The sequence below is a fragment of the Hesperophylax consimilis genome, chromosome 8 (genome assembly GCF_061612785.1).
Source record: "Hesperophylax consimilis isolate HC1 chromosome 8, BYU_Hcon_1.0, whole genome shotgun sequence".
NCBI classification, from domain to species: Eukaryota; Metazoa; Arthropoda; class Insecta; order Trichoptera; family Limnephilidae; genus Hesperophylax; species Hesperophylax consimilis.
Window position 1 is genome coordinate 3,443,588 of NC_142843.1, and position 24,488 is coordinate 3,468,075.

Sequence of the window (24,488 nt, forward strand, 5' to 3'; positions counted from 1 at the left end):
TTACCACGCCATCTTCTGTTATCCGGGGTCTTTTCTAAATCACTTATTTGACCAATGTAGCTTTTTCAAATAGACTAATACTTCGCCCTTTTCGCTATACCTTATTATTTGTATAGCGCCGTTTTATCAGCAAAAAAGTCAAAACTAATTCGGGAGCTTTGGATCACAGGGGCCTAGCTACAAAAATAACTCGTTCATACAGCCGTTTAAAAGATACGGTTGGGCATACAGAAGAGATACAGTTTAAGAAATACGTTAGTGCACGAGCACATCAATTAGTATATTAGGTTTCCCCTAGATGGCGTTAGCTGTCGAGAATAATAGGATAATAATTATGGTTGCAATTTCAAGGTCGGGGTCCAGATTATTCCAACCGCATGCTTATTAAAATATCAGAGCCATTGTTGAAATCACAGTAAAAATCTAAGGATGGGTTGTTTCGTAGAACTTGAACGATTCATCAAATTTCAACGTTCATTTTCGGGTTCTGTGGAAGGCCTATTCAAGTTCTGTTATTATGTCATTGTTGACTAGTTGCTTGAAAGAACTGAAATTATAACAGAACTCGAAAATTAACTTTGAAATTTGAATAATTGCTTGTTGTTATATTGATCATCCCTCTGTGAGAAAACTCCGGAGATACAACAGTTTTACTTTTTTTCATAAATGCGCAAATAATTGCTTGGCGCGTTGAATAATTTGTATTATTAATGCAACTGGGGTTTTCAAACGGAATTAATAATAATATAGTAATAGGAAACTGAGTGATGCCGTCAAAGGGGTTAATCCTTTGACTGGAAGGCCCGAATAAACTATTGCGGTGCATTTTATTTTCCCTTTTGGTCGCCCGTCCGCCACAAACAATCAACTGACAAGCTGTCTTTGCAATCTACAGACTCGCCGTTGGTAAGAAATACACAATTGTAAACCAATATATGTATTTATTGAATATTCCAAAGAATAAGTCCCCGAAACTCGCTAAAAATGAAAAGGTTTTTTTTCTAATATGATTAATTTGATGTTAAAAACGCTGATTCAAAAAGTGATTTCAACATTTTTACGTTTCAGAAGCATAATTATTTTATTTTGAAGAGTTTTATTTCAAATGTAAATTTTTTACTTGATTTTTATTTATTTTCTACCGGTTTTGACACATCCGTATCATTCACTAGCAATCTCATTTGCTACCGGTTTCGACTCATCCGTGTCATTCACTAGATAACTCATTAGCTACCGGTTTCGACACATCCGTGTCATTCACTAGCAATATCATTTGCTACCAATTTCGACACGTTTGTGTCATTCACAAGCAATCTCATTTGCTACCGCTTTCGACACATCCGTGTCATTCATAAGCAATCTTAAAACCAACTTAAAAATTATGCAAGTATATTTTTAAGATTGCTAGTGAATGACATGGATGTGTTGAAACCGGTAGCAAATGAGATTGCTAGTGAATGACACGGATGTGTCGAAACCGGTAGCAAATAATTAAAAATCAATTTACAAATGAACATGTGAAATAAAACTGTTCAAAACAAAATGTTTAGAAATTGTTAAATATTTAAAGCCCAAGAAATACAAATAATTCTTTTAAATTCCATTAAACCGCTATTAAATTCAATGATATTTTTTGCAACTTATTACTAAAGTTCAAGTGTAGAATGATTATTATTGCCTTATTCAATCAACCTTATCAATTTCATCCTGGCTGTTAGCGTGCTAGACCGCATTTCTGTAACCACCCATCCCTCTATAACCATCAGTTAGTTCCTCACCTATTCAATAGATTATAAAGCGAGCTCCTACCTGTACTAGTTTATTAGGTGCTCTAATACTGAGTCAATTATCTTAGATACTAGATATACTAGCTAAGGGAACCGTGTTTACTAGATATGCTAGCTAAGGGAACCGTGTTAACTAATAGTAACTCTATCCATGGATTAATTAGATTTTGCTAATTCCCAAACAAACAATTATTAATAAGCATCTCAAGATAGGATAATATAAGTTAGTTAGGTAATACAAGCAGAATATGAACAAAGCTAGGCGAATAATTAATTTAGTGTTGCAACTTTCTTAACTAATTAAAGCTATTATTGCTTCAAAGTTGAGTTTTATTTGACTTTATATATCAAGAAAAGATAGTTATGTAGGCACCATATGCAGATGAGTTCTGTTTAAAAGTATCCTACGTGAATTTTTCAAAAGGAAATAAATTAAGCACAGGAGGTGTCCTCCGTTGGGAAGTGTCCTACATCAATCCTCCATGAAAGACAACCTTCCAAAGAAAATTTGATGAAAAAAATATTACTAATTTATTAATTTATTGAACTTCTTAAAATTATTCGTAATTCCGTTAAAAATAGGACTGCAGGCCCTTAACGAATGAATTGATAAGTTTCCTGGTAAACTTTTCGTAAATTACGAATCTATTATCATATGGGAACACGTGTTCATAAAAATCCTAATATTTTCGAATTATATCAAGACAAAAGCAGGTGCATGAACACGTGTTGCGATATATTAGGAATTTACTAAAAAATTATCAGTCAACGGTCTGCAATCCCATTTTTAACAAGATTAATAAATATTAAAAGATATTCTTAATATATTATAACACTCATTTTCTTCATGTGTAAGATTGTAACCAGCAATTGGATTAAAGAAATATATATGTCATTTTGCTGTACGATGATATTTTTTTCAATTAAAAACAAAAAAATATATTTTTCTATCACACTACTACTCTGCTTAAAGGATAACGTGATACTCGTTCCGTCTCGTTCCAGCATCACCATACACCATAATGCATTAGTTTGCACCCAATAGCTATGTATTATGGAAAAAAATATGTATAATGGTGTCCGGGGGTAAAGTGCGCTAACTCGGGGAGAGGGGTGATTCTACATGATTTTAGAAGTAAAAATGAAAAACAACTATTTTTGTAATTCCAATGTTTTAAGGTAGTTTTTAGATTAAAAAGTTGAATTATTTGTATGGGAAAATAAATTTTCATCTATGGAAAAATATTTTTTATGGGAAAATAAACGAATGGAAAATGTATTTTTATTGGAAAATTATGTCACCGGACAGTAAAATATGACCTTTCAATTTTTTTTCAAAATGAGCGATAAAGTCTTTCGGGATTGTGTCGGGCTTAAAATCCAACACTGGAAATAGAAAAGTTTGTTTTTATGGGTTTTACTTCATACTAAAAAAATGACAGTGGGTTTATGCTACTTGTCAAAGAGTTTGGCCTTACAAAATCCCCCAAATTCAGAATGAGTTAGCTCCACAGGTTGCGGGTAATCGGAACCTAGTGCAGTAATTACATGAAACATTATTTTGCCAAATCCCATGCTTCATTTTTTCCACATGAAAAATTGGTTTAGTTGCAGGTAGAATTTTGACGTGAGCGAATCGAAAAAAATACCTCATTCATTCACCGAGTTCTACGTATTTTCAATTAAACGGTGCAATTTTAAGCAAAGCTTTAACTTTTTTTTACGTTTCGTTTGAATACGATACTAATTGAGTTAGAATTCAATACGGCAGTTGGTACTGCTATTTAAATGTAAGCATTCATTTAAAGCTGCGGAATATAAATGGATCAATAAGCTTCTTTGGGTTGTATTCATAAGCTTGGCTTTTGTTTGAAAATTGAAAACCCTGAGTCTGACACTGTTTTCACGAAAACAAATAAATTTTGCAAGAATTCCGACAGTTCTTCTGCATGCTACATAATAAATACTATTGCAACAGTGCTATGCGTAAAGTCACAGCCATTAAAAATGATATTTTTAATCCATGGTTTAACTTTAAAACGCAATAATTGCATATCGAAAATAAAGATAAAAATATGTTTAAGAAATAAAAACTAATAATCTTAGTAATATTACTTCTACACCAACTGAAGTCAATACGTGAATCTAGACATGTAGTCGTAGCTTTGGAAAATGTGTCGGAAAAATTGTACAACATCAGTCAATTAAAAGACAAAAATGGACTGTAAGTTTGTGACCTACACGGAGAAAATAAGTATTACTAATTTATTAAGAATCTCTTCAAATTGATTGTGATTTGGTTGAAAACGGGATTGCAGGCCCTAAACGAGAGAATTGATAGATTTACTAATATACTTTTAGCAAAATACGAATGTATTATCACGATGTCGGAACACGTGTTCATAAAAATATTTACCATTTTTCGCATTTCGTCATTATAAATTATAAAGGCAAATCCAGGTGTAATTTTAAGCAGATTACCGAAAATTTTAAGAATTTTTAATAAACTAGCATTACTCATTTTTCTCCGTGTATCTAAGCAGCTTGTGAAATTTAGCATTTTTGAGTCATTATCTAAAAGCACAGCAAAGCTGTAAAGATATGAAAAAAGATTACTCGATTGGTATTTAAATTGATAGTCAAGACATCCATGTAAGGTTTCAAAAGAGATATTTTATTACCTGTGATACAGCAATCAGTGAGAAAAATGAATGCATTCAAATATACAGACATGTTAGACATGCAAGGTTTAATAGCTAGGAGCCAATAAAAAAGGTTAAGACATAGGTACTAATAAAAATATTTTAAACAATAATTTAGTTGATCCAAAAATATGTTATGTTTAGGTTAGGTTAGGTTAGCAACCTAAAAATGTTACGAAAACATATGTTTTCAATTTAGATATTTTCTAAAATGGCAATGTTTTGCTATTAGTATCAGGAGCGCAGGAGTGTTTAAGAGATGGTGCTTAGTGTTGATGTTGGTGAGTTTTGTTGATTGAGTGGTCTGGCACACGTACACGTGTTTGTCCTTGTTTCCCCCAGGGCCCGTGAGACCGTCCGCATCGGCGGGGGTAGTGACTCTTGCTTTATCCCCTTTTGTGCCCGCAGCCGCGCTGCTCGGGGCGCGCTTTCGGGCTGACTCAAGTTGCCTACTTGCAGAGTCGGGTGCCGACCCCGAGGCACCGTCGCCCGCCAACATGGGTCGCCGTCGCTCGCGCGCAGTGCTCTACCAGCTCTCCGGACACTACAAGCCCGACAAGTGCAAGGGCAAATTGAAACTGAACAATGTGAGTATTGCGCTATCTTCCGCCAAGAAGAGATAGCTGATCAATAATTTACATGTGTGTTATGTCTTTACAAGGACCACTGCAAGTAAGTACAAGCGCAAACTGAAACTGAACATCTCTGAACTATATTTGAGAAGTCCATACCTGTCTCAATCAATCCTCTATATGTAATTTATTTGCAAAGATCACTGCAACTAAGAAACTGACCAATGTGAGTACTTTTCCACTTCTTCTCTGTTGAAGAAGCATCTGCTAATACATGTCTGTTTCAATACTCTATAATGATGTGTCTGTATAATGGCTTTAAGAGGATCACGTAAGTAAGAACAAGCGCCATTTCAGGTCTATATTAGAGCTACAAGTAGCGTGCCCCAGGGCTCGCGTCTTTGACCTATTATTTTTAAATATTTATGAATAGTAGGTCCAAAATATTTACTTTCGTTTAAATATTGATGACTTCTTATGAAAATGAAAATTGGAGTCGAGTTCAAACTTAGAAAAGATGAAATGTTGAATGGAGGGGAGGCAATTTTAGATAAGGCGTGATAGAAGAGGGGATATTTGTTTAGAGAAGGACAACCAAAAAATATGTGATCTAAAGTTCCCACTTCTATACCACAGAATGTACAATCTGGGGAGTCGACGACGTGAATTTTAAAAAGGTGGAAAGGAACGGAACAATGTCCGATCCTCATTCAAATGAGTGAAGAAGGTTTTTATTTTTGGAAAAATGGGGGAATTGCCGAAACCACGGTTTTGATGGGATAGTCCTTTGTATTGAGGAATAGCAAGCTCCCTTGGATTGACTAGCAATATGCCAATACTCTGCCCGAACATTGCGGATCTATCTTTGATGATGGAAAAAATGTCAGATAGGGGAATGTGATTTACTAGGGTAACAACAGGGTTGGACGCTCCTTGTTTTGCCAAGGCATCCGCAATATCATTAACCATGATACCAACATGTCCAGGAATGCCAAATCAGAGTTACAGTTTTACCAGAGCTTTGAATGAAGGCTATCATCATTCGAATAAGGCATACAAAGTGATCATTGGGATGTAGAAGAGGACTGGATTTAAGTTTTTGGAGGGAACTGAGAGAGTCAGAGAGAACGAGGGAATGTTCATAATTATGTGTGACAATTGCATCGCTCCAGTTATTATTACAATACTCTTATTACAATACTATTACAATACTCTTTTGGCATTGGATTCGGCGTTTTTGTATATAAGATAGTTCTCCATAGTCATATTGTAACGATAGGAAAGAGATTTAGCTTTCCGAATTTTTACTACTTTGGAACATTCCTCATCCCACCAGGGAGTTGGAGGGAGTGTTTTTTGAGAGATTTAGTTTTTTAGGGGGATTTGATTTATTTATTGAAGTTATGAGCATTGATTTGAAGTTATTATAATCATCTTTGACGGAAAATATATCGGTGGCATGTAAATTTAGTAGGAACTTGTCCATATGAGAGTTACATTCGTCCCATTTGGTGTGTTTCGTTTTAATCTTTGTCGAAATATGAGACTTGTCTGATTGGAAAGAAGTTTAATTAGTAATGGAGATCGGGAAATGATCACTGGAGCAAGGGTCAGGGGACACCACCCACGAGGAGAGAGAAGCCAGACTAGTAGAGCATATCGAGAGATCCACTGCACTGGAGTTTGTGCTGGGGCGTGAGATCCTATTAGGAGATCCGTCATTCAAAAGGAAAAGGTTGGATTCATCTAAGAAATCTATCACACTTCGACCGTCTCGGTCGGAGAAAGCAGAACCCCGGACGGGGGAATGGGCATTAAAATCGCCTAATATAAAGAAAGGAGGGTTTAGTTGACTTACGATTTGCAACCCAATTTGTTTATTGAAGTAGACTGTTGGGGGAAGATAGACTGAAATAAAGGATGTGTCCTTTATTTTAGCTGCAACCATTTGGAAGTCAGCGTTGGGGGGTTTGATATTATTTATTGGGGAAAATGATATGGATTTTTTAATAAAAAGGGTAGCACCACCGCCCGTACCTTCCGGGCGATCATCGCGGAGACAGGAATACCCTCCCACATTAAAGTGGGTGGATGGAGTAAACCATGTCTCCGAGATAGCAGCCAGATGATCAGAAAGAGATCTGATTTGTTGGAAATAGCACTTGGGATATTCCACTGAAGTATTCTGATATCCTGAAGAGTCATTTTGAATAAATGATTTTAATTTCGAAATAATAAAAGCAGCGTTGGACGGTAAATTAGTTTGAGAATAAATTAGGTCAATTATAAGCATAATAAGAGTTTGGATAAATGAAAAATTGTCTCGGAAGAGTTTTTCAGACAGATTTAGAGAGTTCATTGAAGACGGATTATAATTGTTTGCACACCCATTTGTGGCATTTGAAAGAGATGAACCATTGGGATTTAAGAGCAGTGAGTTGTGTTGTTGCTGATCGTATCCAGGAGCCGGTTTAGAGATTTTGTATGTGAATTTAGTTGAACGAAAAGAAATAGTTGTAGAGGAGGGAAGAGGGTTGGATGAGGAGTTCCTGGATAAAGCCTCAGCAAATGATTTTTTGACAGGCGGGAATAGTTTAGAAGCCTGCAGAAAAGACAAGTTCTGAGAGGCCATAGAAATTTATATATTTTTTTGGCGAGATTGTTCTAGGCAAGAAGTGTTGAAAGCTGAATGTGAGCCTGAGCAGTTAAAACATTTAGGTGAGGAGGAAGAAGGACATTGGTCGGCTGTGTGGTTTTCATCTGGTTTGAGATCTGCATGCAGCTTTGGTATGACGAAAACGGCAGGAATTGAAACATTGACATAATACGGACATTTGTCTAGTGTAGTAGTCGAAAAGCATGTAAAAAACTGTATTCAAATATATGTTATGAATAAAGAAAAAAAAAAAAAGAAAAAATCGAGTGGTGGGATAAGTATACATTTCAACTGGTAATGATTTGAAGAATAAATACATATGGGAGGGAAGAGATTGACCTTTAAAGGTAATAACGACAGATTGGGAGGGCTTCGAGTAAATTATACCCTCAGAGGAGTCCTTGTAATTTAGCCTCCAGGCTTTTATGGGATTGCCAATGTGTTGGGGGGTTGAAAATGAAAACAGAATTTCTGCGATGGACAGATCGGTCGAGATACCTCTGACCAGGCCCATGCGAGTGATATTGAAAGTAGGGATATATGCATTGAACTTTGAATTAGATGAAATGAAGATGTTTTTGATGAAACTGTTGGCGAGAGGAATTCGACGGAGATTCGGAAGCGACCCTCGGCTTTTACACCTCCATGCTTGATTGAAATTTTTTTGCTATTTGATAGGAATTTGCCAAATTCAAGAGGGTATATGGTTTTTCCTTGCTCAGTTTTTTGTGCGTATACTATGAACGGGCCACGGGAATGAGGAGAATAAAAGTTTGTTGGAGGATGTTGAGAAAGTGCTGGTGGGGACTGTGAAGGCGAGTCAATTATTGTGGAAGAGGGAGAAAATTTCCTTTTTTTGGTAGTCAGTCAAAATGACAGAATCACTGTCGGAAATTTCTACATTTTACCCGTCTGGGGAGTCCGGAGAGAGATCTGGGGGCTTTTTAGGGGGTCCAGGGGGGAAATCTTCCTTCATTATTCACAACAGTAAACAACTACAACAATAGTATGGAAAATGGCATAAATAAAAAAAGTTTATAAATATCTGGAAATCAGCAGCGAAAAGTGACTCCTGGAAGATCGGAGGGAGATGAAACCTCAAGTCACAACACACTACACTTTTTTTGACAGAAAACAAAAAAGAATAGTGTAAAATTATTTTTAGATAGAGCAAAACAAAACAACTGATGACAGCCAAATGTTATTGTTGCTAGTAATGAAAAAGTTATAAAGGCTTATTTTTTTAAGTAAATTAATTTGGAATGCCACCATGAATTAGTTAACTGTTTCAAAATTTTAACATTTGACATAATAATTGATCAGGATATTTTTTCTATCGATATCATTGTAACTTTTCTGATTGTATGAAATAGTTCCCATTAAAAATAAAGAAAGGGTGCAGGGACGCGATAAGACCGAGAGGCAAGTGTTCTGGCTGGTATGGCGTTGAAACGTAAAATGCAGGTTAATGCTTGAAATGTCTAGCGTCAAACGTGCAAAGGTTTAAAGGTTTATGAATGTCTCGCGTCTAGGGGTAAAGTTCTCACACAAGTTTTAACTCGAAGTTATCCGGGTAGATATTCCCATAGTAAGTAAAGGAGAAACAAGTAAACAAGGTGTTGCACGAACACCCTAACCCCTGAAGTACCTACTGAAGTTGGAAAGTATGCATAAAACACCCCTATGAGGTGTTCTCCTTTACGTCTGCAAACTCCTGCTACCGCCTGAAAACTTTATATTTCATTTGAAGAACAAACAAGCTCGAACATTTCGGGACCTTGATTTCTTAATAACTTTTAACGAATTACAAATACAGGATTTTCCAATAAGAGGTGTTATTTTGAATAGCCCGCTATTTCAGTAGATGTTACTTTTGAAGCTGTCAGTTTTTGACATTTGACAAGTAGAAACTACTTCATTAATAAAAGTGGAACGATACACGCTTCAACAACGCATTGAAATTATTAAAATTCACTTGAGTGAATCAAATGTAAATCATCTTGAGTGATGAGGCCCATTTCCACCTCGGTGGCTTCATCAACAAGCAAAATTGTCGCATCTGGGGCTCGGAAAACCCAAGAGTTATTGTTGAAAAGCCTCTCTATCTTCAACGTGTGACTGTTTGGGGCGGTTTATGGTCCGGCGGAGTCATTGGACCTTACTTTTTCGAAAATGCGGCTGGAGCAACAGTTACGGGGAATGGATTGCGCTATCGAGAGATGATTAATGTTTTTTATACCCGAAATTGGATGGTATTGATCTGGACAACGTTTACTTTCAACAAAACGGCGCTACGTGCCACACAAGCAACGAAACCATTGATCTTTTAGGATTGAATATCAAAATAACACTTACATGTTTCTCAAATTCTTGATCTTCTTTGTAATATATTGGTGATTTCGGTAACCAAATGATGGAAGGATATTTACGATCGAAAATTAGACAAAAATTATAAAGACAAAATTATTGGAAGAGAGGACCGTCGGGGCACGTAGGCAAATATTAAAGTTATTTATTTATTTTATATTATATAAACATACAGTACACGATTTACATAAATGAAACAATAAACAGGAATAAGATACTTCATGTTGGGTACTGTATATATGTTTCCTTGTAATGTCTGCTAAGTGGTATGTTTATTCCTTAATTACCAGGTGACGTGTGAAGTATACAGGTGTATGTGTGACGTGTGTAATGTATGTGTGAGTGTTTGTGTGTGTGTCTTTATGTATGCGCACTAAACAGTTTAAATTATTGACATGATGCCACGTTTGAATTTGGTCAGTGAATCCGAAAAAAAACAATGTTAGAGTTAAGACAAATATTATTTAGAGTATGAAGAACTCGGTTAATTGGCAAATTAGATGCTGCATTTGTTTTATAGTTAAACGAGGCACTGTATGTCGTGTACGTCTCAAAGGTATGTTAAAGTTAATAAGGGACAGAAGTTCGGCACAGTCAATGTAATTTTTTAAAATTCTTTGTATAAATATTGAGTCAGCTACTGCTCCTCTTCGTTGTTATAATAAATCTGCGATCCCCTAACAAATCGTTTTACGGAGAACATGAAGAGATAAATAAATCTTTTCGAATTCAAAGAGCAGAACTTACTTCTGTACTACTTACTACACTAATTTAAATGAAATTCTCATGTTTTCGGGCATCTATCGAAATATTTTTCCAGTGAATTGAATTCACAGAAATGAATCCAAACAAATAATATAAATTGAGAGATCATTAAAATGCATTTGGAGATGGGAATCTCAGATCATCAGCAGAATCATTCAGTGGACAGCTCGAGGCATACCTTATACTTGTTGAATTTTACTTCTCGGCTCATTCTGTACGAAGTGGATACCAATAGAATACTTAACACACTTGGAAGTATACTATTAGTTCAATTGCACATTTAAATATGCCATTTACTTCGGGAATTCTATTATAGATGTTACTGTTAACATGAATGGGGGAGCGAAGCTCGCAATCGACAATGGAGTGCTGGTACACTTATCCTGGTGTATTGAAGTAAGGCATGGAAATGGCAGACGAAGAACGAAAGTAAACTGAATGCTGTAGAAATGATCCCTAAGTCGTAAGTTTGGTAAAACTATATAATAATGTATTAATTTGTTTTATTTTTTGTGTTTAATTCGTACAACACAGTAAAAAAATATATTGTAAATGCAATTTTTAAATTTTATTATATTATTAAGTTCTACAAATATTTTGTTTTTTTTTTAATTATTTTAACATCTGTTTTGGCGTTCAAAAACCATTTTCAAAACGTGGTTAAGCCACTTTGAGACAACTTATTTGTATGAGTCTCTCTACCCCCACAGAATAGAGTAGAGAATAGAGTTGCCATAATTACTTTCTCACTACATCTGGTTTGACCGGCAATAAATCATTTTAGAAAGCATCAAAATTGAAAATGAGCGGGGATAAATAGAATCATATACATGGCCTTACCGCAGTTTGAAAATGGCATTGAACATCATTTTCTCACCGCACATTTTTAGTGGCTGTTATTAAATATAGGGACCTGGGTTCAAGTCCTAGATGTGACCATATCTTTTTCTGTTTCAAATTATCGCTTAAGAATTGTTAATATTGGTTTCAATAACTAAATATTACAATTTGAGGTTTTACTCACTAAGTTATTCGGAAAATGAATATAATTTATTCCATATTACATATGATCAGAGATGTGCAAAATGGGTACCCAAAACCATTTGAAATGCAAAATGGAAATGGGTCAAAACTTTTCCATTTGAAAGTGCAAAATGGAAAATGGTTTTTAGAAAAGCATTTAAAATGCAAAATGCACAATACCTATTTTCAAAATGCATTGAAAATGCAAAATGGTTTCTCAGGTCAAACAATTAAAATAATTATAGAATTTTTAAACAGTTTTGTCATTTAATAATGGACATCAATGTAGAACAAACATATTACATTATGGTAAATCAAAAAATGCAACGACTACAGATTATGAACCACAAAAAATTTGCGCGGGACAAATGTTGCCAACGCAAAAACATAGAAACTGCTATCTAACATTTAATATTACAACGTCATGGCCCCATGTTCAGTATTTGAATCAGTATTTTTTGTAATGGTATCACTCGATTGCCAGGGCTTCTACCAGGGAGCAACTTGAAACATGTAAATTATCTCTCATAGCGAGGTTGAGGATCGACTGATTTGGGGCTTATGAAAAAAAAATGAGTGGAGATAGTAGGAAGAATGTTGCAAAAAAGCATTTAAAATGGAAAATGCATTGAGAAAAGCATTTAAAATGCAAAATGAAAAATGGTTTTTAGAAAAGCATTTAAAATGCAAAATGGAAAATACCCATTTTGCATTTTGCATTTCCATTTGAAATGGATTTATTTGAAATAAAGCACATCTCTGCATATGATATAATACGCTTAGATGGTTTGGACATGTAGAGCAAAAGAACGAAGATAGGATTGTAAGGAGAATATATGGCGCGAATTCGAATGATAGAAATAGTCAGGGACGAGGATAACATGGTACGATCAAGTAAACCAAATATTTTAATCGTCGCAAGCCAAGAGTCAGAATTACAGAAGGGTTTGTATGAGACGATATATGGGTGTAAATGAAGCAAGGATTGTGTTCCAACGTTGATTTAATTTTATGAAAGCTTTTTTTTAATCATTGAAGGGGATAATACCAACAAATCTCATGAAAATGAAATAATTTACTGACTCATTCCCAGATCCTCTAGTATTACCGGGACTGGCATCTCTATCAATTGAGTTATTCCATCTAATTACTTTCCGTCATTTTCATCAATCTCATGCTTCCATTTTTTAAATTTGATTATTATCATTATCTTCTATTATGTCCTATACTTTTGTACGTCATCTTTAAAGGTGTGATTTCAAAACTATATGCCCAGTTGCAACTGTTACCTTTTTTATTTTCTTTGTCTTTATCTATGTTAAATAAATGCACTGTTTCAACGGGTAAATCACATTTATTATCCAATATTTCTTCTCCGTGGGGTAGATTTAGCATTCACATGGATGTGGTTCGACCCTGAGGGGGGTGCTTTGACCCTGGGGGGGGTTAAGCGCAAAGGTGGGAAGGGAGTTGAAAATTTTGTTTGAATGTGTGTTGGGATCTCTACTTATTATTTACATGACATAATATATGGCAAATAATATTGTTGTATTTTCAAGGAATTTAATCTACGAGTACTATTCTATTTTTTCCTAAGCAATGCTGTGGCCGATGGGGGTGGTAGTTGAACCCCATGAACTTCCCCCTTATATATACCCTTCCTTTATATTAATTTAACAGTGGGACACCTTGTTCTGAAGCTGTCTTTCTTTCAGTTCAAAAATTAGAAGGGAAAAAAAATATTCTGTCTCATAAACAAAAGAGATTGGTTCCTATGGTGAAACACGAAATTACTACTATCGATTTATTGATAAATCAACGGTTACAACAGATACATCTGTTGAAATTTGGTTGCATTATTATTGAGCAAAACTTTAATCACAGCTTCAAACTTTTTTCACTATAATCATTTGTATACAGACTTTTAAAATTGTACAATCTCTAAGGCGATGCTATACGTAGTAATGCAAAATCATGTGTTTTTGGTTTGAAAATTAGGTCGCCTAGAAATGTTTCAGATCCTTTAATTAAATACTTCGAGTAGAATACATCTTGGCATTTGAAATAATCGAATATTTTTTAGATAAGTTTTTTTATAAGCCCAAAAAAAAATAATGTAAAGGCCTATGAAAACTGCTTTAAAGTTCAAAATCCTACTTACGAACGCATTTTCGGCTATGATTTTGTTGTGTAATGTGGAAAATTAAATTATTTATAAAATGATATAATATTTATGCCTGAACATCCACAAAATAAAATAAAAGGCACTTTTTGGCCATGTTTTTTTCTTGCATAAATCAAAACAGGCGGATAGTGTTAAGTGGGAATTTAAAAATTATCGCCATCTACGTAAGAGTTGTTATTGATAGCGGCTCAATTTAAAATATTACACGACGTAGTGCATCGCCTTAATATTCTCACTGAGAGACGTTGACATAATCTACTTCAGTTATTAAGTAATATAATAAGATTTAAAAGCTTCAATAAGCTAATTCTAGCATGATTTTTAGCAATGGGAGACAAGTGTGTGAAATAACTAAATAATTAACTTGATGTGCTAACATACTCTGCATTTGTTCTAGAATCTTCTGCATTCCACTGACCCTCCCCTTCCAGAATATAAGACCTCGGCCATCAAGAAGTCTCGCTTTATAATCTCCCACTACGGGGTGTTTAAGACCTTCTGGGACTGGCTCATCCTGACGGCCACATTCTACGTGGCTGTGGTTGTTCCCTACAATGCCAGCTTCGTCAATGCGGACAAGCCTTCCGTCATCAGCGATGTGGTCGTAGAAGCTCTCTTCATAGTAGGTAATGTATACTTTCCACTCACTAAAACCACTAAAACAAGCTTCCTAATAAACGTATTTTAATTTTACAAAACAGATTAATTTAATTTTTATTATCCCCTCGAGCGATGGGTGAAAATTTACTGATTATTGTTAATTTATTAAAAATCTCTTCAAATTTTTCGTATTCCTGTCAAAAACGGGACTGCAGGCCTTTAACGAATTAATTGAATCAAAAATATGTTGTTTGTCCAAATGAGATCTACAACCCATCTACATTGTTATTTATTTTTTATTCGTACTAAAAATTAAGTTATTTAAGGTATTTGAAATCTTTATTGTGAATAAAAAACTTAATATATCACCAAGAAAAAAATCTACCCAGAAAAAACAAAGTTTTTACTATAATACATATATTTTTAAATGTCTTTTAGAACTTGAAAAAATGTTTTGACTGGAGATTGAACCCACCCTACCCATGAACTAATTAAGTTAAAAGATGTTTTGACTGGAAATTGAACCCCCCTACCCAATAACTAACTAACTAACCCTGATTGAACCCCCCCTACCCATGAACTAATTAAATCAAAAGATGTTGACTGGATATTGAACCCCCCCTACCCATGAACTAATTAAATTAAAAGATGTTTTGACTGGAGATTGAATCCCCCGCCCCTACTCATGAACTAATTACATCAAAAGATCCTTTGACTGGAGATTGAACCCTCCCTACCCATGAACTAATTAAATTAATAAATGTTTTGACTGGAGATTGAACCTCCCCTACCCATGAACTAATTAAATTAAAAGACAACCTTACCAACCTCACCAAATTCCGATCGCGTAGAATCAACATTTATGTCGTATATTAACTGCTTGCCACCAAAATTCGATAGAAAGCGTTATCATCGACAAGTTTATCTACCGTGTTTCAGCTCAATCATTTGTAGGGAAGTTGGTTAATTTCCGTTTCAAAGATTTGCATTCATTCATCATTACCGAAAATAAAAGTGAAATTCAAATAGACATATTTAAAACATAATACATATTTTTTTAATAAATAATATATATATATACATATTCACCAAGCAAGAATAACAAGTAAAGAAGATGTACTACATTTCAATAAAAATATTTTTCTTATTTGGTGTCACGAACAAAGCTAGTTGAAAAGGTATCCATTACAGTTAATTCAGTGGGTAAAATTCGATATTCCAATTGAATTCCATGAAAAAGTGAATGTTCCCTCGGGTGGTACGATTATTTTCCGACAATTTCCTTAAACAACTTTTGTATACGTTGTCTTGTTCTTAAAATTGTCCATTATCTGAAAACAGTAATGATCTTTCAAAGAGTTATTCTATTATATTCTTTCGGGTTTATTGTTTAATAAAATTTAAATATTAACATAATTTAACGACGTTTTAGGCTACAATTCTGCCATAAATAGATTACAAACCATTGATAACTCTTATGCTATGTTAGCTGATGTTTTTAATATGCCTCTATTGAAGTATAAATCTGTTCTAATTAAACACGCAGTGCATATCGTAACGAGGTCATTGCATAACAGTTTTTTTGTTTTTGTTTCTTCTTCATTTCCTTAATTAACTTTGACTAATGTATTTTCTTTTCTATGTCTTGTTTACTTACATAGTCTTATATTTTATGTTTTTTTCTTTCTTATTTCTATATTGTAAAATGACTGTCAATAACTATCATGTAGCACTTGTGCAGTTAATTCTAAATAAACAATTTTGCAGCAGAACAAGCTTTAGTCGTGGCAATATTAATATTTCACGGAGAACAATGAGCATTACTAATATATTAAAAATCTCTTCAAATTAGCCGTACTCTGGTTAAAAATGGGATTGCAGGCCTTAACGAATGAATTAATATGTTTCACGATAAACATTTATTAAATGACAAATATGTTCATCGATGTCGGAACATCTGTTCATGAAAATCCTAATATTTTCGCATTTTGCCCTTATATAGTTTGGGGATCAGGAGAGAGGCACGTAATGAAAGAAAGTTGTGAAGGTCACATGTGTTTATTGGTGAGTCAGGTAGCCGTGACGAGAGTTGACGCTGGACAGAAGAATACACCGGATGCTGGCTGTGATGGCAGGTCAAGCGCGGGTCTGTGAGTCGACGCCGGGCGCTGGATGCCGGGACTCGATGGAGGTCAGGCACTGGCGAAGAACGTAGGTCTTCAGGCACTCCAGTGCTGACGAGACGGCCGAAGGTGCGGCGGACCTTGTAGGCGGTTGAGTGGGAACGGCGTGACCAGTGAGGATGCTGCGTGTCCTCGTGGTGGTCATGGTAGCGTGGAAGAAGCGCTGGTCAGAGACACTGGAACCAGGGCGCTTGTAATCCGAGCAGCGCTTGCCAGGAACGGCGATCTGGACAAGGCGCTAAGATGATGTCCCGATAGAGTCCATGGTGGTACGGGCGAAGCCGGGTATATGTTGTCCTTCGCGCTAGTAAGAAGAGCGCGGTTGATCACTCGTTGAGCCTCGTAGACTGACGGCTGGTAGATAACTGACTGACTGACTGACTCGCTGCGTCGGGCATATTTATACTACACGGCCGACGGCGGCAGTAGGTAGGTGGATGGCAACTAAATCCTAGGCACTCGCACAAACTGTATGTTTCAGGAACCTTCGATAGCGTGGCAATTATGCATAGGCGGAAGACTCGAACCTTCTGGCGAGTTCTCGTAGTATCTCAGACTGAGTGCGCGATAGTATTGTCGCGAGTAGGCAAGTAGGTCTTGTAGTACGTAGGTTGTTTACGTTGCGGTTCGGACTGCAGGTTCATAATTCGGGAGTAGATACTAAGTAAGTAGGTCGAGCGGTTTATTATTAATTATTTAATTTAGATTTTTCTCGACGCTACAATAGTATATGTTACTGTATTTATTGAATAAAGTTACAAGAAGGCTATAATAACATATCTCTGTAGTTTCTACACAATTTTAAAAGGAAATTTTACTTTTGGTCACTGAATTATTATATATTGGCGTATAATGTATATAAATAAATAAATGTTTTATGAATTGACTAAAAGTTTATCAGGAAATGGCCTGCGATCCCGTTTTTAACTGGATTACCAATTGAAGATATTCGCAAGACTCATTTTTCTCCGTGTATCTTCATCATAAATTAAATAAAATTAACTTGCACACGTCGGGATTTCAACCCCGAATTCGCAGTCAAGATTTGGGTCAAGGGTTCGATGTTAATCTCAGATCGTCGAGTTTATCATTCGATCCAATTTGCATATTCCCATGATCTTAATGTGGGTATGATATTATTTTTCAGATATAATTTTAAATTTCCGCACCACCTACGTCAGCAGGAAGGGGGAGGTGGTTTCCAACTCTAAGTCTATCGCCCTGAACTACCTGAAGAGCTGGTTCATCGTGGACCTCCTGGCGGCCCTGCCCTTCGATCACCTTTACCTGTACAGCGGGGAGGTAAGTACATCAGCAACCTGCCACGTCATCCATGAAAACATGGCTTCTTAATTCGAAAAATCCACTTATATAAAACGGGAAAAAGGGTAATATTTTGACACATTGAAGACTTTTATTCGAGCCGTATTGTTAATCAGACAAACTGCCCTCCTTTGCACAGAATCAAGTAGGTTTATCAAATATTGTGAGGCTCCAGCCCAGAGGTGGTTCTCAAATTGAATTGTTGGGCATACTTGGGATTTGTATAGGTTTAGCAGCTGGTTTTTATTGAAGAAGCTGCTAGCCCTATACAAGAATATTCGACCTTTCGATCCTATACGATGTATTCAAATATCAGAGCTATTCAAACATTTGAGCAAGACTATTGAGCAAGTGTGTTGTTTTGGGGATCTTCAATATGCATAACGAACCATGGTTGTAGTGCTCAGGATCAACACTCGGTGGGGCGGCAGGCGGAATCTTTTGTTCTTTGCCACGGATTGAAGCAAATGGCTCAGGAGTCTAGAAAGACTCCCGATGTCCAGACTCACCGTTCCAATCTCTTAGACCTATTTCTAATCACTGTGCCATACGGATACAAAATTGAAGTCACAGCATTCCACACACATTCCCGACGGAATACCTGCCCTGGTATTGCAGAAGTGCGCAACATAAATAGCTTCAATTTTGACGAAGCTATTTAAAATAACACTGAAGTCTGGCTCTATACCCTCTGGTTAAAATTAAAGCGGTCATCCCAAAGAAAGGTGAACTCTCCAACTCAGCCAACTATCACCCCATAGCGATCACTATCTATAGCCCCATAGCGATCTATTCCATCCACGGTGATGGAATGTGTGATCAACAACAAACTGCTCACATACCTCGAGAAGACCAAAATTATTAACGACCATCAATATGGATTCCGGCGAAACCGCTCATGCAGTGATCTTCTAGCATGTGCGACGCATTTTTGGGGGTGGTGCCTGGAACGTTACGGTGAGACCCAAATGGTTGCACGGGACATTTCCAAGGCCTTTGACCGGGTTTGGAACAGAAAACTTGTCAACAAACTAACTGCTGACTACCCGCGCGTTATTGCCGACTTTTTGAGGGAAAGGTCAAATCAGACGGTGGCTGATGGCTTCACCTCTTTCTCACATTCAATAAATTGTGGTGTCCCACAGGGATCGGTTCTGTCTCCGACTTTGTTTTTGCTGCCCATCAATGACCTCTTGTCATGTTCACCAATTCATTGTTACGTGGATAACAGTACAGTCCTTATTAGTTATTTTTTCGACAGACCCCCTAAGGATACACAAACTCCAGATCGGAGGGCTTTGAAGCAGAGAATGGACGGTTAACTCGAGAGGGTTTCCTCTTGAGGTAAGAATAATCTGGTTGAATTTAAAGACCCAATAATGTCTGATTACGTCTAAAATACATTGAAATGATAATCTAGTCTCCTTTAATGGAAACAATTTTCCCAACTTGCCTTCTATTGATATGCTTAGTGTAACTTAGTGTAAAAAAACCCTTGCCTCTGTGTAGAATCGGGTGGTCCGTTTGATAGATTCCCTTCTCTTAAAAAACGTATTGCAAACATTAGAGTACAGGCGTGAGGTGGGTATGCTGTCCCTGTTTTACTGGTATTACAATGTAAGATGCTCCGAGGAACTAGCGTCATTGATTCCTCCAGTACTGACGCACAGGCGGGAAACACGCCAAACGCCCGACCAACATATGTATACGGCATTTGTCACATGAGAACGGGTCTGTTTTACGACTCGTTCTTGAGTTCAACAGCTCGGCTGTAGAACGATTCGCCGGCATCCGTGTGTCTCTCCAAGACCCATGTTCAATCGTTCCTCTCCTCAAAAAGACCCTCCATACAGCATTCCCAAAGACGACATAGACCCCGAAGGAAATTATTTTCCTCGGGGCCTACTGTGTGGAGTTGATGTAAAAAAATCAATTAATTGTGAAATAATACAACAACAACAACAAATACAACAACAACAACATTTAAAACAGTGCGCACGTCAAATAATCGCTCCACAAAAATCGCTCAAATTCATAGTTAAAATCTCACCAAAATCAAACAACCGACGGTTGGTGTTTACCTGTAAAACCAGTGAAGTGATTCATCCAATTTAGTTTAGTCTAAACGGCCTAGTCATTACAATTTTAAGTGATTAAAGTGACAATTTGAAGTGACAGTGACCGGCTTGCAAACTCAATCAAAACCTTTTATTACAACAAATACAAACGGACCTGTGCCCTCACAATTAATATTATAATTATTTATCGATACGTCACAGGCGGTCAGTAGCCTGGTGGTATAAACGTTTCGCCAATACTCTCCGTGGAATACGGGAAGTCAGTTCAAACCCCACAGTTTCCAAAAAAAAAAAAAAAAACTTTGCTGCTTTTTTTTTTCAACCGTATTTTTTTTGTTCTTTTAAATTTAATTTTAATCTGTATTGTAACGTGTAATATTTTTGAAACCCTATTAAAAAAAATAGAGCATCTAATTAAACAATAAACTTATTTTTAAAAATCCACAATGAGCACCACCAGAGGCAAGACAACCATTCTGGATAGCGAAGATAAAATTATACAGTTCCTAGAAAAAAAAATGGACGTAATGAAAAAAGACATAATGTCTCAAATAGCATATCAAAACACTGAAAACCAAAAAAACATCGATAGCTTAAAAAAAGATATGTCGGAAATTATAGAAAAAAAATTCTCTGCTGAATTAAAAGATGTAAAAAAACCTCAAGAACCAGCTGTGCGAACTCACCAAGACCATTGACTTTCTTTCACTAAAAATTGATGACTATGAAGTAGAGAGAAATAAACTCCACAAAAAAATCAAGGAAGTGGAAAAAGAAAACAAAAATTTAAAATCTGTTGTAAATCAATCTCTACAAAATTGCCTTGAAACATCGCTCGAAATCAACGGAATCGAAACTAAAAAAGAAGAAAATCCTAAAATACCTATAGAATCCATCTTTAAAAAAATAGGGTGTGAAGATTTACTAAATAATAATTCCATAATAAACATTTACACCAACTCACTAAAGAAATGTATAACAATAAAGATGGCTACAAAAGAATTGAAAGACAGGATCCTTTCCCAAAAAAAGAAAGCGGGATATTTCTCCGCCAAAGATATAAATCACTCCACCTCGATAAACCCTATCTACATAAATGAAAAGCTGACGCCACAAAACAAGCAATTACTCTGGCTAGCGAGAGCAACAAAATCAATGGCATACCAATATGCGTGGACGAAAAACGGGAACGTCCTTCTCCGTAAAAATAAGGATTCACCAATAATATATGTCAAAGATGCGAGCGACATTCCACTCCAGTAACCGTGCCTCACTTCTACAACTTCTTTGGATACCTCCCGGACTCAATAAAAATGGCCTCCTTAGAAGTATATAGCATCCCGGAAAACCATGAATGCGAAAATTATCAAGACCTAAACTCAATCTTCGAAGACACATCTTTCAATGTACTAAATATGAACATCAGAAGTATTAGGAAACATTTTGATGAGTTCTGTATCCTTTTAAACTCGTTATCTTTCCAAATTGATTTTATATCTCTTACCGAAACGCAAATGCGCGAATGTATCCCTTTCAGCCTACCAAACTATATTTCTTTTTCAATTCCAGCTAGACACACCTCTCATGATGGCATTACCATATTTTATAATGTACATTCTATATCTAATATTAACATTGTCAGCCCAAATTTCAAATATTCAAATGCTGTCCACGCAACCTTTACCTCTCAAGGAAAAAAGTATTCTATTTTGTCAGCTTACCGCTCTCCCTCATTATCCACAAATTTGTTCATACACGAAATTAAAACTTTTATTGACGAACATAGCTCAAATCAATTTGATTTTTCATTTTTAATGGGAGACATTAATATAAATATACAAAACGCAATACTAAATCCATCTGCAAACGAATACTTAAACTTACTGTACACCAAAGGTTACCTATCTTACCTGAACAGTACTACTAGGCCCAATCATCCTAATGATTCATGTCTTGATCACATATTTCTGAAAGCAAAAAAAAAATACCCAAATAGATCTGCTACCTTAAAAATTGACATTACAGACCACTATCCCACCTTCTACGGTCATTGCGTTATAAATTCTCCCAGAAACATCGATCCCAATAACCAGCAGGAAATAAAAACAAAAATTAATTACCTATCACTAGACATATCACTAACAACCGAAACATGGGATTCGGTGCTTTCTAATAACGACCCTAATATGTCTCTAAATAACTTTTATGAAATTATTCAAAACCACATTGAAAAATGTTATGAACAAAGAAAACCACCTAAAAGTAAACATAGACACATAAAACCATGGATCACTCGTGGTCTAATAATATCAATACATCATAGAAATAAACTATTCAAATCTTACAAAACTTACGAAAACCATTGCATAACCAACAATGAAACACAAAATTACAGCAAAAGGAACCATTATATTATATATAGAAATTACCTTAATACTCTTATAATATACTCTCTTAATGCAAACAACAGTACTATTCTGAACAACTCCAAAAAGCACAAAACGACTCACGAAAAACATGGAACATCATAAATGAGATCTCAAACAGGAAACAAAAGGATCACAAAATTCCCCAAAAAATTGTAACCGAACATAATATAATCTTAGAGAATGCTGAAGATATTGCAAACAATTTCAATCACTTTTTCACAAACATTGCATCTACCCTAATAGAAAATAACCCTTCTCTTAGCTTACACTCTCAGAATGTATTCTCAGACTATTTAGAGACTAAAAATTCTACCTCTGAACTATCTGAATTCATGGAAATTACAGAAGTTGAAATCTCAAACCATATTGATAACATAAGCGTTAGGTCTGCAAATGGTCCTGATAACTTATGTAATGCTACAATTAAATCCATAAAACAACATATAATCAAACCACTACATCATATATTTAACGCATGTATCAGTAAGAGTATTTTCCCGGATTTATTTAAACTTGCGAATATCATTCCAATACACAAATCAGGACCTCGATGTAAAACAGACAACTACAGACCAATCACCTTAACTTCTCAATTGTCCAAGATATTAGAAAAATGTATAAAAAAACGAATCATCGATTTTCTGGAATCTCATGCACTCCTATCAGCTAACCAATATGGTTTTAGAACCAAACTCGGCACTGACGATGCTATATTTAATTTAACCAATAGAATTTATTCTAACCTAGACTCAAATATTAAAACCCTAACAATTTTTTTAGATTTGAAGAAAGCCTTTGACACAGTCAACCATAGTACTCTCTTAAATAAAATATCCAACATTGGAATTAAAAATAAATGTCTCATGCTTTTACAAAATTACATTTCGAATCGACAACAATGTACAAAAATTGGAATGTGTTTGAGCAATTTTGATACAGTAAAACACGGTGTTCCACAAGGGACTGTATTAGGGCCGCTACTCTTTTTAATCTATATAAATGATTTATGTAACATTGTTATACCTGGTAATATTTTCTCATTTGCTGACGATACTGCAATAACAGTCCAAGGAAATACATGGGAAGACACAACTAATAAGGCTAACAAATGTATTACTATTGTCAAAGAGTGGCTAGATAGAAACCTTCTTACTTTAAATTATGAAAAAACTCTCTGTATTCCTTTCTATAACACACTGAAGTCAGCTCCCAAAACTAATCTTAATTTAAGATTTTATAATGTAAATTGTAACCCTACCGCATGCACAAACTGTAAAGAGATGAAATCAGGAAAAAATATTAAGTACTTAGGTGTAACCATAGATTCTCAACTAAAATGGACCAGCCATATAGAAAAAACTGTTAACAAACTGAGATATTTAAATTATATTTTTAAAAGAATGTGTAATATAGTTAATATAAAAACCATAAAATTAGTTTATGATGCACTAGTTCATTCATCTATTTCCTATGGAATAATTGGTTGGGGAGGAAGTTACAATAATCATCTCAAACCATTAGAAATTGCCCGAAAATCAATAATTAAGATTATGTACCAGAAAAGTAATAAAGTAATAATCTTATCCCTCCAAACAATTGTTTAGGGAAACCGATATTTTGGACCTTAGACAAACCTATAGTTTTCAATGTCTTAAATTTATCTACAAGCACCCAAACAATTTTATTAAAAATTCTAATCGTTCCAGTCGAAGATGTGGCGCCTGTGAGTATATTGTACCCCACTGTAAAACTAGACAGGCCCAGAGACACATTAGTTTTATTGCTCCAAAAATCTATAATTCAGTATGTTCAACCCTT

At 35.5% G+C, this 24,488-nt stretch overlaps 1 protein-coding gene across 1 annotated transcript in view; it reads left to right on the forward strand.

The window, feature by feature from the left end:
- Elk (Eag-like K[+] channel) overlaps positions 1–24,488 on the forward strand; it is a 622,750-nt gene that overhangs the window by 523,079 nt on the left and 75,183 nt on the right. The window contains exons 5-7 of the mRNA XM_089634754.1: positions 4,898–5,076; positions 14,455–14,683; positions 17,988–18,142. Of these exons, the coding sequence (XP_089490880.1) occupies positions 4,898–5,076; positions 14,455–14,683; positions 17,988–18,142 (563 nt within the window). The remainder of the gene's footprint in view (positions 1–4,897; positions 5,077–14,454; positions 14,684–17,987; positions 18,143–24,488) is intronic.